Consider the following 15,597-nt stretch of genomic DNA (forward strand, 5'->3'; position numbering starts at 1 on the left):
CTTGAGGCTTTTGTATTCTATGAAAATATCTATAATTATCACAGTGTATAAACAAAAAGACATTTTTGCTCAAATTCACATGAAAATGGACTGCTGTGTGTGTTTTCCTTATCAAAGACACAAATTCAATAGAAGTTGGCTCATAGTTTTGGAATTCAGTAGTTTCTATTTGTGTAATAGTATTTTGGAGCACTACCATTTAATTTTGTTTATGTATTATAAAATCAAATCCTTCAATTATTCATTCATCAAGTATTTATTAAATTTATTTTATGTGTGGAATTATGCTCAGCACACAGATAAAAATTTCAAGACACAGCCATTATTCTCATATTTTCTAAAGAGTATTGACTCATTTCTAATATTTTCCACACTCTCATGAAAAATGAAAGGGATTTTTCAAAACAAATTTAATGTCTAATCTCATAATTGTACTTTTATCCTGACCCTCATGAACTTGCTAAATACAAATATATATACTGCTAAATCACAAACTGGGTTTCAAACAGGGAAAATAAGTGTTTTCATTATCTACATTTATGAAAACTCAGACAGTCATCATTGAATTTGTGCTTTCAAAGTTTTTTAAACCTGAAGGTCAATATACATTCTCAATATACTAATCACAGAAGATTATACTGGAAATATTTGTATTTATTCATCTTATTGTTGAATAAACTATTCCAAAAATTGGAGAATTTTTAATGAGCACAGTTCTTTACTGAACTCATACACTTTAAGCTGCATGTTTTAGGACAGCTAGTCTTTTAGTATTTTTACTATAAAACTAGTACAACCTGTTTTGGAAAATGTGACTAGAGGCATCTTTCACAGTGTTAATGAAGTTATACCTTGTTCATTCACATGTTTCTTTCACTTTAACTTATGGATACTTAATGAAAGCTATATTTAGGTCCTAAATATCTGGTATGATTAATATGAACCTTATATTTTGTGATTAAATTTAAACCATGGCACCATGATTTTAACAATGAATGATAAATTCATTCAGCAACTACTGACTGTTTATTATATGCAAAGAGCTCTGCTAGACGGTGAAGGGATATAAAAATGAATTATAAAGTCTTTGCCTTTGTGAGCTTGTAAAATAGCTGGAGACAAAAAAGACTGATAAATCACTATCACATAAGGCCTAATATGAGAAATTCTAAAAAAAGAATTACAAACAATACAGCCACAGAGAGAATGGATTTATCAATTTTCACTACACATCTGGGAAAAGCATCAGAGAAGAATCATTAAAACTTGAAGGTTAGTCTGACTTTGGTAAGTTAGACAAGTGTCAGAAGGAGGGTTGGGCATGCCTATCAGAGCAACCAACAGCAAAATTGCTCATAAAGATGTCTAAGAATAGATTGTGCCAGTCTCTACTTTCTGCATTTATGTTTAGAGAGCTGAATTTGGCCTGCAATTGAAAAGCCTTTGTTGCCCTTGAATTCTGAAAACCACTGTAATATAAAAAGTGAAATAATAGTAAATCAGGTAGCAGCTATAATACCTCAAAGTCTGAGTTCTCTCTATAGATACAATGCATCCTGGTTAGAACATGCCTGACATACTTGATTATGTGGTTATGAATCATACATAGAGAATGTCTAAAAGAATATAAACAAATTTAGCTTTTTTTTTTTAATCTCTGGATGGTAGATTCTCTTGTGACTTATGCTATTTTTGATTAAGCACATGTCCTACTTTTTTCATTATAAATGTGTGCTGGTAATATCAGCGCATAATTTAAATAAATGTAATTTCAACCAAAAAATAGGTAAAATTGCTCAGTTTGAGTGAATCCCCATTCTATCATAGAATTCAAATAGTAATATAACTTTTAGCCCAAGATTTTATTTAAAGATTTTATTTATTTATTTGACAGAGAGAGATCACAAGTAGACGGAGAGGCAGGCAGAGAGAGAGAGAGAGAGAGGGAAGCAGGCTCCCTGCTGAGCAGAGAGTCCGATGTGGGACTTGATCCCAGGACCCTGAGATCATGACCTGAGCCGAAGGCAGCGGCTTAACCCACTGAGCCACCCAGGCATCCTAGCCTAAGATTTTAATCAGATATACATTTGTCTAGAGATCTTAAAAAATGCAGAGTATTTTTACATTGATCAAAGTTTTTGATTTTGGTTTTTGTTCACTCATTCAACAATTAGTTGCTCATTGGGCATGTCCATTTCTCTAAAAATACATAGTTCTGTAGGACAGAGAGATATTTCCAATGTAGTGCAAGCAATTTTATAGTCAGAGAAGCACGGACTCCTGGAGAAGCATGAAGGAGGGTCTACACTGGACTAGAGGTCAAGTAACTAGGAAATAATAAAGTTGTTAGTAACTAAGACTTATGTAACATAGTTACAAAGATATTTTCATCCAAGGTTGCCATTACTATACTTTTTTTACAATGAAGAAGATGTTGATCAGAGAATTAAATTGACATGCTCAAAGTCACACAGAGAAAATATATCAAAACCAGAGCGCATGTTATTAACCCCCACATTTTTCTCTTTAAAAGGAAGCTTGAGCTAGTCCCTGAAAGCTTACGAAATAAGAGGATGTAGCATGAGGCGAATCCAGGGAAGGAGCACTATGTGAACTGGTGATGGTCGAGAAACATCCCAAGTTAAGGGACCAGCAAAGAATTCAGAATGTTGAGGGTGAACTTCACCTAAATCTTTCTTCACGCCTTCATTGTTTACCAATGTGAAAAAAGGCTACCCCAAAAGGTGAAACCTTCAATCAGTTTCAAGATCCAAAGTGGGAAGTGAGATCACCAGAAGTGATGCCAGGAACAAGAATCTTGAAATCTGGAGAATCTAGTGGCAGGAGACAAGAAGACAGAATCTATCCCAAAGAGGCTGGCTGGGGAACATCCTTCAGGCCCTGGTAGGAGTCTGGGCTTGATCTCAAAGCCCAGGTAGCTAATGGTGTATTTTATGCAAAAGAAGAAATGGTCAGTGATGCTTGGAAGACATCTCTATTATATAATCACAGAGTTCATACACAGATTTATCGATAGTCTTAAAGTTTCACACATCGATTTCTACTCATACTACCTGCAGTGCTCTCTGACTTTTCAAAATTATACTTTAATGTATTTTAACAAAGCCATTCCTAACACGTTACCTTCACAAGATAGTAGGTGAACAAGTTGCATTTGGAAAAATCCTATACTACATATCAAGAATGCAAGCAGAGAGAATGGTTGGGAAGCTACTTTTCCCTCTACTTCTCAACAACCTAGCACAGGGAGTTCGTGCAGAGTTTTAAGCCCAAATGCAAAATCTTTTTCATCTTCACCATCATCTTTGGTAAATTTTTATACTATTTTTCTGCATAACGTACTTTTTATAAACTTACACAATTAATAAGTAGCAGAGCCAGTCTTCAAAGTCAACCCTGTCACCAGTGAGCATGCTCTCTCCACCACACTAAGCTTCCTACCATTGTAATTTAGACATTCTGACAGACATTTTGAGCCTCTGAATCAAGCTTTCTACATGATTGAAAGGCAGCTCTGATAGAGTACTTGGCCAAAATAGGGGCTCAAAAAATATTTGTAAAGGCAAAACTGTATAATGGGAAGGTAAAGACAGAAATAGTATGCAAGATTTACTTGTTCTATACACACTCTCTAAGTTCAAGATTAAATTCTTCCAAATTAAATCTCAAATATCCAATGCACTTTTAACCCTGGCATATTAACATATAGAATGACTGATGTGGCCACAAGCCAAAGAATATTGGCAGTCACCAGAAGCTACAACAGGCAAGGAATGAATTTCTCCCAGGGTCTCTGAATGGAGTACAGAACTGAAAATACTTTTGATTTTGGTCCTGTGGTACTGATTTCAGACTTCTGGCCAATAGAACTGTGCGAGCTTAAATTTCTTTTGTTTTAAGCACCCAGTTGTTTGATAATTAGCAACGCCAACCACAGGTAATGAATATAATTATCTAATCAAAAAGCAGTAGATTACACAACTTTAGCAAGACAGAGTTAGCTGGGGTCTGTGAGCATGCAGATTTCCAGACCTTGTGCTCTGGATTTTGATTTGTTAAGCCTTTGGGGAGGGGATAAGACATGCAATTTAATGTCATTGTTATACTAAGCCACATATTTCCCTTTTCCGTCTCAAGTTACTTTGTGTTGTGGGATAGGGAGAGGAGGGAGACAGTAATTTTGTTTCACTTTGCAATTTGTTTTTGTTCTGAATTGGTCTATGGTTAGTTGCAAGGAGTTACTTTATTATTAAGCAGTAGAGTATAAAAATTAAGTTTTGCAGGCAAGTAAAATGTGATTTACCTCCTACTATTGTAATTTATACAATGTAAGACATTGAGAAAGTTTTTATTCCCCTGAAGCCTCAGCTTCCTTATCTATGAAATAGGATTAAAAATATTTTCCACATAATATATGAGAATTAAAGGTGTTTATACGAGGCATCTGTGTATATGTATGTGTTTATACTTATGCATATGTAGATATATCTAATATATATTATACTAGAAATGCTTTTTATAAACAAATCTATGCTGTAATAGAATCTATGTGTATATGTTTAAATAGATGGATATATATAATAGAGATAGATGTTTGTGTGTGTGTGTATATATATATATGTGTGTGTATGGATATAGATATAGATATTGAAAGTCATTAGTATTTTATCAGATAAAAGTTAATTTTGTTTAAATTCTACTATAGTATTTTAACTGACTTGGTAATTAGAGAATAGTGAACATTGTTTAATATTTTTGTGAATTATAGAAATTTAACCTTAATAAGCTATAATTACTAATATATTATCAATATTAAATTATAAAAAATTACATTAGTATTCATTGACTTGAAGATATACTCCTTGGGTTTTAATGAATTCCTGCTTTTCAGTTTGTTTCAGAGAATAAGACAAAGAATCTTACTCTTTTACTATGAAGTTATAAATTTGGCTTGAACTTAAATAATGTTTATTTATATAGAGGACTAAAGTTACATATTTGCCAATTTGCTATTTTGTGATGAAATTATTTGGGCAAATGCAAATTTCATCACAATCTATACACTATTATTTATCTCATGCACCCACACCCTCCCCAATCTAACCAAAGTTTATATCCATAGATAGGAAAAAAACAGTATAGTATTTAAAAAAAATAATATATATTGCATGGGTGGGAGAAGGAAGGGAGAGGAACCAAAATATCAAAGAAGAAGGAAGTAGGGGGGGCACCTGGGTGGCTCAGTTGGTTAAGCATCTGCCTTCAGCTCAGGTCATGATCTCAGAGTCCTGGGATAGAGTCCCAAATTGGGGAAATCCCTGCTCAGTGGGGAACCTTCTTCTCCCTCTCCCTCTGCCCCTCCCCCTCGCTCTTGTTTTGTCTCTATTTCTGTCTCTCTCTCAAATAAATAAAATCTTTTTTTCTTTTCTTTTTTTTTTCTTTAAAGATTTTATTTATTTATTGGACACAGAAAGAGAGAAATCAGAAGTAGGCAGAGAAGCAGGCAGAGAGAGAGGGGGAAGCAGGCTTCCTGCTGAGCAGAGAGCCCCATGTGGGGCTGGATCCAAGGACCTTGAGATCATGACCTGAACCGAAGGCAGAGGCTTAACCCACTAAGCCACCCTGGCACCTCTCAAATAAATAAAATCTTAAAAAAAAAAAAAAAAAAAGGAAGAAGAAGAAGAAGGAAGTGGCAGAAAGGAGTAAGAAGGTCAGGGGGAGAGGAGAGGGAGGTAGAAGAGAGGATAAAAATCCAGAGACTTGACTTCTTTTGTCAAACTTATTTATTAATAAGTTAAAAAGCAACTTGGTCTAGACTCAAAGAGACATGAGAACCAATACTGGTTCTTCCTGAACCTGTTCAGTGAGACCCTGTTCCTTTGTAGGTTTGCTGTGATGCTAAATGAAAAATGCAAGCAAATCATTCAGCACAACACCAGACATACATGGCTGACATTCAATCATTAAAGTGGTTAAATAAGTGAAGCAGATATTGTTGAGTGCTCTACAATTTGGTTTCTATGATATGATTTCAAAATATTTTTTGTTACGTTTGAAACACAGCAAATATAAACAAGTGGGCAATATGATTTTTCAAGGGTATTTCATGAATTTTTATCTGAATCTACTTCAATGAGTCAGTTTGACTCAATTTATGTTAAAATCATTTAAATATAATATCATAAAGTAACTAGCTTGGACATTTCTACTGATTTTTCAAATAATTTATCTCATCCAAGATAAACTTTTCAAGTGATTATACTGAGATCAAATGAACAAGACTCTCCTATTTCATCTCCCTTTTCTCTTTTTATAGAAGTAATTTGTGCATTATTTGTCATAAGTTTTTAAGCTAAGAATGTCTTAATTCTTTTTTAAAATGGCCTCATATCTTAGTATATTATCTGTGAAATTACAGTTTTTCAAAATTGTTCTGTTATATATTTTATCACTGAGTATTGTATGTGGTCATTTTCTATGAAATTTCAAAAAAGAGACTGAAAAATATGGAACAGTAAGTCATTTTAAAAGAGATTAAATTATTGAAGGTAACAAAAACTACATTTATGAAAGGATTATTACAAAATATACTTTGTAATAATAGGTATGATTGCACTTTTTCTTTACTGGGATATGACCTAGTGGTGGGAAAGAATTTACAGCATTTAAGTTAAAAATATCAGGATGGGGCACCTGGACAGCTCAGTCAGCTAAGCATCCAACTCTTAATTTTGGCTCAGCTTGTGATCCCAGGGTCCTGAGATCAGCCCTTTGAGAAGCCTTGACTTGGGCCTCAGTGATCAGTGGGGAGTCTGCTAGAGATTCTCTCTCTCCCTCTTCTCTTCCCCTCTGCTCCTGCTTCCCCTTCCTCTCTCTTTCTCTCTAAAATAAATAAATAAATCTTTAAAAAATGGATAAAGAACATCCTAAATGTTTAAGAAATCCAATATATAGTTGGATTTATTAATAACTATGGCTCACAATGGTTACTAGACATGCATATATAAAACTTACTATTTTTCCTCAAATAAAAGAAAATATATATATATTCTCTCCAAAAGAAAAAAGAAAAAAATTACACAGATTCTGAATCTAATTCAAAACTAGTTACTTCCTTTCAGTGTCTATCTGTCCTAATAATAGCATGAACCAATATAAATATTGATACTCATGAACACATTTAAACTATTTATTCTGTAATATAAAGTAATGTAAAAAAACATTCTTGTATTTTCAACATTTATTTAATATCTTAATGGTAAACCAGACAACTCCAATAAGAATATGATTCCCATGATACTTTTGTCTTTCTTTGTAAATTGGACTTAATACATTTTAAGAACTATCTTATTTTACGTACTATGAAGATACTTTTATAAAGCTATAGAGAGTGAAAACCCAAACATATCTCTAAGATAAAATAATGAACAGAAACCATGGTCATTGGTGTTTTGTTAAATAAATCTAGCAAGTCAGCGTTCCATTGGTCTAATTTCCTCAATGCAGAAATAAGCAGAGACTGAGCATTCACTGAATGGGTCACAAAGTCTGAATTAGAATTGGAATTAGAATTCCAGTGACCATTGTCCTTCCAACTTAACATACTTCTTTTAATGTTTCCATATCATTTCAATTTTTTTTTTGAACTTTTTTAGTAATACAGAGCAACTTCTAGAGACAAATACAGTTTTAAAAATCATCAGGGTGATATTCTAATAAGTATAAATTTACTGATGCTAGTAGTTTACGCTTATTATTCCAAAGTTTGAACTCATATGAAAATAATGAAATTATGATGAAAACTACAAAATAGAAATTTCTACTTAGCATTTCATTAGAGATCCGAACTATATTTGTAGTAAAGCATTTGTCTTCATTAAGCTATCTTTTTCTAGCCATTCCAGAAGATGAACAGTTTCAAAAATGGCAGGGGATCATGTGAATGGACTAACTTAGCAATATTCCACTCCTCTGAGTCATAATGCTAGAATCCTGCAGTGTGCCATTTATAAGATTTTATTAAACCTTTAAGAGCATTCCAATATTTTATCTCTTCCCTATTTGGTCAGAAACCTCATCTTCCTATCTTACCTAAATAGATCCTTTAAAAGCGAAGCAATTATAAGCAGTGGCTAAAAGAATCAAAACTTTAAAAGACAGAATACTGATAAAAGCATAAAATACTTTTACTAGGAAGAACAGTTTCACCATCCAAATAAGTATAAAATTATTGAAATGGAATGAAGAGGTCTATAAACTCCATAATTGTATTATTCTGGAAGTCATAATCCCGTGGGACTTGGAAATGGAGAATTAAACCAAATTTTCTACATTCAAGGAATAAAAAAGGTTAAGAGGCATAAGATTTCCCCAAATCCTCCTATCAGCAAATGTTAAACAACGTGATATGTTGGAAAGTAAGACTGAAAGTTGTGGCTGAAACATAACTGAACTATTACAGTGAGGTCATGGGAGGAGCCAATAAGAAGGAAGGATGAGTTGTGAACCCCAATTGTTAGATCCTCAACTCTACAGTATGATCAAAATCTTGGTTTACTTCACATCATAAAATTTCCTAATCCCTCTATGCATTTGTGAAGCTCTTTCAATGTAATAGTCTATTTTAAAATAAAGGAAAATTTGTCTTCCCAACAACTTTTCCCCTACATGTCTTACATTTTTGTCTAAGAACCTAGCACTTGTGCCTCTGCTTTTCAAATACATGTTGGGCATTTTTCTGCTATTTTTAATCTACTGGGCATTCTGGACATTCCGAGTATTTATAGTTTACTAATTTATTTCCTTGTGTAATCTCACCAAAGTGTGGCATGCTGCATATATTTTGAATTCTGATACCACCCACCTAGAAATTACTCAACAGGTGCAACCCATATCAGTAACTTCATCTCTGGATAAGGTTAAATATAGTGTTGAATAAGCTCCTTCAAACTGAGTTCCGTTTTTTAGAATGAGTTTAGTCTCAAGTTTATTAAGAAACATAACCATGACTTTGAGACTTAGAATAAACGTGAATCAAATCTCTCAATAATTATGCCAATAAATTGGTACAAGGCAAGTTCATATTTCTCTTAAATATGTGTTCGTTGGCCTATGTAACTTGAAAGGTTTATTGTTAAATTTTCTTTACCCATTTCGAGATATAATTGAATTTTTCTTTATATTATAAGGTAATATAGAGAATCCCATAAAAAAGCATATTATTATTCTCTAGGACTCTGAAGATATCTTATTGATGAATTCCTTCAATTTCTATTTAATCCATTTTCAGATATCCACATTTCACACAATCATATCCCATTGTATCAACAAAGGAAAATGTATCCCTTTTTTTCCAATCTTCTACACAGACTTCAAATCTCTTCCTTTGCCACTTCCTTTAGGATTTAGCATCATCTCTTGTCTCCCCAATCCCTGGGTCCTCCTCTCTCCTTGCTGCTTCTTCTTTCTCTACCAATTTCCCTCCTTCCAAAAACTCCCTTCACTCTTCCTTCTTCTCAAACAATTATATATATTTGTACAAATATATATACATATGTGTGTATACATAGATAATTTTTCCCTTCAATAGGAAAACTCCTAGAAAGATTATTCAAGGCTCAGTGGATATGTGTACCTCTATTACTCTTTAATACATGGTTACCCTTTAGAAGACATTTGCATAAAGGTCATTAATGTTTGTCTGATTGCTAGAACCAAATTCTTCATTCCAACACACAAACTAATTGGTTAAGTAGCATTTGACAGTATCTGCCACTTTCTGCTCATCTTACTTTGCCCCATCTCCCTGGGTTAGTCCAAATACTCTAGTTTAAGTTACCATAGCTACCCTAAGGATCCACAAACCATATCTGTGGATCTACCCTCTTAAAGATGGGCTCATTCTCTCACCAATCTTTCCTTTTCTTGACTCTACACCTTTGCTCATCACATATATATTGGTATTCCCCAATGTGAGAACCTCAAATTTCTTCCCTCGTGACTTTATACAGGCCTTCTGTTGAGATCTCATCCTTTTCCATGGCTTCAGTCATTACCTGTGTACCAGGTATATTCTAATACCTTGCTTGTCACCTTTAGGAACACACACCTAATTGGCTGAAGTCACCTTTCTGCTTGATGTCCCAGTGGATAGATCAAAGTCTACTTTCAAAATTTGAATTTGTTATCCTCCCCTTTCTACCTTTAGTTGTGTTCTAAACACAATTTCATGTCTAACAAAACTTGTCAGGCCATATATGTGGGATCATTTTATACTTCCTATATTCTTCACCTCCCACAACCAAATGGAGACTAAAACACATACTCTACAATTCCCAGAAAGCATTTAGGGTGATCTATTTTTAAATATTAACATCAAATCATGCCTCAGTCCAGCTCTAAAAGTCTTCCAAATGATCCCCAACCAACTTAGAATAACATACAAACTCCTTACTTTGGCCCTAGATGATCAGGCTTCCATCATCCCATCCAAACACCTCACTGTCCTCACACCACAGCAGTCTTCTATCTGTTGCAGGTATGCACCAAGCTCACTCCCTTCGTAGTACTTTTTGTTTTTGCTTCTGCAACATTGTTGGTATTATTTATTTCAATATTTGTCCCTCTGATCTCAAATATCCCTACATCTTGTCCCTCAAGTGCTCAGCAAATATTGGCTCAGTATGGATTACCTGGTTGTTATTCATCAGAATATTTATCAATGTATTATGGATCCATGCCACGAGAGAACTTACATTCTTAAAGGCTTAGAAAAGTCCAAAAAGGTTATCAAATTTGAAATTTAAAAACAAAGACAATTGGTGACTAGAAACAGTAGCACACCTAGTTTTACCTTACCTTTTGCTATTAAACACAAACAGCAAGCAAAGATCACAGAAGATGAGAAATACAAAAGGGTGTAGTGAAAGGAGTTCTGTGGGTAAGGACAGAACTCACCGTTTTGGTTGTTAAGCAATATAGAAGCAGGCAACATCCTGTTTGGAATAGATGTATCAAATTCATAATCCTAGCCATGCTCTCTCATGCTCTCTTTCCTCTACTTCCTCATCTTAGTTAAAACCTGGAATTTTTATTCATTAATAATATAGTACCAATGCCAGTTCTTAAGAACAGAGGCAAAAATAATTCAACCAAAAAAGCTACATTTTTGTCATATGTATTATTCTGAATAAACACATGGGGGGCATGCCAATTTCAGATTCAAAATTCAACCACATCAGAAAAAATGTATTTTTTTAATGTAAAAAATGAGAGGATACAAGTCACTCTCTACTCAAAATTCAATGAGATTCTGACTAACACCATGTGGCTGGAAAAACTACCTTTTTCACAGCATTTACATTTCTTAGGCTTTGGTTTTTCTGTGTTTTATTTGTCAAATCAAAAGCAGAAATATTAACATAACACATATACTAGATGTTATTTGACATTTGGGAGCTAATAAGGAGTAGGATGCAATAAAAAATTAACAGAGTCTAATACTTAAGAGAATGTTTTCACAGATTTGCGGATCTTTGGTACAGATGTTTCAGATAAATATCTAGGACTAAATTCCTATCCATAGTTATGAGTTTTGGAGATGCTCCTTTCTCCCCCCCTTCCGTCATGGTTGTTTACTGGACTCTCTGTAATCAGAATCAAATTGGAATGACAGAACAGAAGATGTGTTTTAGTATCTAGAACTTCTATATAATTGAAATAATAAAAGAAAAACCAAGTGTTGAGTTTAAGAAACATAATATATGATACTCAGGGACTACAGAGCTCTTTAAGCTAAAGTCCTAAAAATCTTTAAGCAGGTGTTAATTCATGAATGCATCCAAATAGAGTTTGTAACAGCACTATTATGTATTTCCATATCAGTTTAGGTAGTAAAGAATGTCCGTGGTTATATATCATTATCATATCCTAATTAAGGTTCGTTATACAGATGAGAAAGCTGAGACTCAGAGAGGTTACATCTCTTTTACAGTATCACACAGTGATTATTTTAGGAGGGTCTGAAGGTGTTACAATTACTTTCAGTAAAACTATAATTAATTTTCAGAGAGTCACAAATGCACCCAGAATAATTAGATCAGGAATTTCCTTAAAACTGAAGTATTTTACAGAAAATTGTTTTTTATGGCGATTTTTTTCATAACAGTTACATAGAATTTATGATATTGTAGTAGTTTCTTAGAACATTTATTAATCACACACTCACACACACATACACACACACACACACAACCAGATGTGCTAGTTAGTCACTGTTCAAGAATAAATTCCTTTTATTGTTTTGGATTTCAGTATTCTGACCTTAAGAAAAGTAAGTCAGCACACCAAAAGAGTTCACTTTTTTTTTTTTTTTAACTCTTCCAATCTCTGACAATTAAGAACACTCATCAATTCGCTTAAAATGCCTATTTGGTGCTAAAAAGTCTTGAAGGAAGCCTCATCTTATGGATTTTGTATATCACTCTTGATTATATCCACGGACATAATTTTAATGAAGGCATTTGTACTTCAGGTTTTCCTATAAAATTAAGTTGTGGCTATTTAATTTAGAGAACAAGGAGTTTTATCTTAGCATTTTATCCATCTATTTTTTTTTTAATTACAAAACTTTAAGCTTTACCATTTGGTAAAGATAAAAAGAGGGCTGGGGAAGACACACCTCTAGATCAACAGCTTTCTGGAAAATGCTGTGAATCATATCTCACGATCAGTCACTCCTCAGAAAACTTCCAGCAGCATGCCTTTGGAGCCATTTCCAAAAGTGCTTAAGAGTCCATGTGTTAACACAGGACTCTGTTATGAACAAAGAAAATACCATTTATATATATTTTAAGATGCACATGGCAAGTTCTGTTCTTCAAACCAGTTGTTCAGACAAAAAGACTCCACTTAAAATTGGAAATGGGATTCACTGCCAGCAAAACCAGTGTTAAAGTATTCAGATACCAGAATAACAACAAAAAATCAAGATCTGAGAAAACACCTGGAGATAAGTTATTCAGGAGTTACACATATTCAACTGTGCTGATGCTATCACTTGTTCATAAATTGCATCCAAAGAAATACATATGATAGAATGTGATCAAATGATTTCTTAAGCAGGAAGGCATGCCAAAGAAATTTCTAGTCCATTTATAAAGGTAGTTTAACCGGAAGTGAAGATGAGCATTATATTTTAGAATAAATATGATTCTTACCATCTGAGATTGACTCCTAGGACATCCATTGATATCTTCAACTTTTTCATTTGCTAAAGCCAAGAAATAAAATAAAAGAGAGAAAAAAAGAATGACATGCTTAAGCAATGAAGTGAAACACAAAAAAAGGAGACTAAGAAAAACAAAACAAAATAAAACAAAACAACAAAACAAGCACAATGCTGCTGCTACATTCACTCTATCTCCCAAGCCATGTACGAGAGGACACACTTGTTAGCTGCTGCCAGTTCCATATGCACAAATCAGGCAAAAAAAAAAAAAAAAAAAAAAAAAAGTGAGTGAGAAGGAAGTTGCTGCTAATTCTTTAGCCCGTGCCAAATGACTGCTGACATGAAACCTTTCACAATTGTCCCTGCTGGATCAGGATACAGTTTCAAGGAATCTCCGAGTATATGAGTCGCTCTAACTAACAAAATGCGCGCATGGGAGACATATGGTTTAATGAAGCGTTCGTTTCTGACAGTTCAGTGTATGTAAAGATATAGTTCTAGCCATTTAAAAGTATAGCCCAACTGCTTTTTTCAAACACTCTCACATAAACATTTTTAATTAAACCCTGGGAGAGCTACAAGGATCTCAGAGACTCACGGACAGAGTTCCTATGCATTCAACTGAAATTGTGTTTCACCAAGGCGGGTGGGGGCAGAGACTTCCACAGTTCTCCCCAGAGGGCAGGTCTTACCGATGATCTGGATGATTTCAGCTAGCAGGACTCCATCTGCAATGTCTTGTTGCAAATCCTTGATCAGCCGCTTGTGGCCCGATTTTGCTAGGTAGTGGTTGGCCCAGTCAGTATAAATCTGTTGAACAGAGGGAGAGAAGAAGTGCGATGGTGTGAGAGAAAATAGAGACAATAAAAATGCTTAAGACAAATGTTGGATTCAAAGGGAAGCTATTCTGGATCACATTCCAGCTTAAGAAGTCATAGCTCAAAAGGAAATAGTTGTAAAATAATTTTATACAGCTCTCTCTCCCACTTATCTCTTGTTTCAAAAGAGGATGATTCACTCTCTTTCAAAACCAGGGACTCGTCACTTGTGACACAGCAAAACTCCCTTCCCGGATGACTACTGAGGAAACTCCTGTTTGCAAATCAGTTGGGTTTTCACTCTTTCCCTTGGTGCTGTCATACTGAAAATAATCCTGCCTGTCCTTGTAAAAGGAAACCACCTGGACTGATTTATACAGGAACCTATTATGAACATTTCTGTTTCTCCAAGACTTTATTGGATTTGTCATGTGAGATACTGTATGTGACAATATTTTGGCATCATGCTATGAAATAATCACTATGAAAAAATTGCAATAAAAGATATTTTACTTGGACTGTCATCTCCCATTTAAGCCTCTTGAAATGTGTTTATATAAGAAAATAGAGGAAGCAAATACAGTTATTACATAGAAATTACAAAACAGAATCGAGGATTGGATTATAAATTACAAGGTTGGCAGTCTGGCATAAAGTAGAGGTGACTCTTCCATGGTAAATTAGGACATAGAGAAAAGCTGGAATTGTTAACAATTTTCACAAACTGAAACACTTCTGATTTTTCAAATGTTATGAGACACCTAAGGTCATCTAATTATAAGGGAATAAATAAGCTTTAAGATGTTTCAGGTTTATGGGTGGCTTCTATAAATATATTAGTAAGTGTATAAAAAGACAGACTAAGAAGAACACAATATCTGAAATGACAACAGAGGAGAGAACCTGACTGAGAAAAATACGTACAAAAATGTGCTACAGAAACACGAACTGGGAACATAGTGGAACCTGGACACAAGAAGTGACGTCAAGGGGCAGTGGGTGGCTCAGTCGGTTAAGTTTCTGCCTCTTGGTTTCAGCCATGTCCTGAACTCAGGGTCCTGAGATGGAACCCCTTACTCGGGCTCTGAGCTTAGCAGGGAGTCTACCTGAAGATTCTCTTCCTCTGCCTCTCCCCTGCAAGGTTCCTGCATGCCAGCCAGTTCTTTCTCTCTCTCAAATAAATAAATAAATCTTTAAGAAAAAAAAAAAAAAATGGGGGGGAGCGAAGGGCCTTCCGCAGAGAAGTGACCAGATAAAGAAAGGCAGAGTGGCAAAGGAATCAAAGACACAGTTGAAAAATTTATAGTTAAGGTAGCAAGTCTTAAGTTAGGACAAATTAGACTGGAAAGATAAATTGAATCTTTCAGTCATAAGCACCAAATGCAAAGCAAATTATTAAAAAAATTATTACTTTTTGTTTTTAACAAGACCAATACATGCTTTTAACATGAAACAAAATAAATCAGAAGTGTAGAAACTAAGAAGTAAAAGTTTCCCCACAACTTGCAACCCCTACTCACTTTTGAATAC

The 15,597-nt window shown here is 34.3% G+C and overlaps 1 protein-coding gene across 3 annotated transcripts in view; it reads right to left on the reverse strand.

The window, feature by feature from the left end:
• NAV3 (neuron navigator 3) overlaps positions 1–15,597 on the reverse strand; it is an 858,619-nt gene that overhangs the window by 255,395 nt on the left and 587,627 nt on the right. For all 3 annotated transcript variants that reach the window (XM_082739652.1, XM_082739653.1, XM_082739651.1), the window contains 2 exons: positions 13,942–14,059; positions 13,239–13,291 (listed from right to left, as the gene is read on the reverse strand). In XM_082739652.1, the coding sequence (XP_082595778.1) occupies positions 13,239–13,291; positions 13,942–14,059 (171 nt within the window). The remainder of the gene's footprint in view (positions 1–13,238; positions 13,292–13,941; positions 14,060–15,597) is intronic.

This window comes from Mustela nivalis (assembly GCF_964662115.1).
Source record: "Mustela nivalis genome assembly, chromosome: 7".
Lineage (NCBI taxonomy): Eukaryota > Metazoa > Chordata > Mammalia > Carnivora > Mustelidae > Mustela > Mustela nivalis.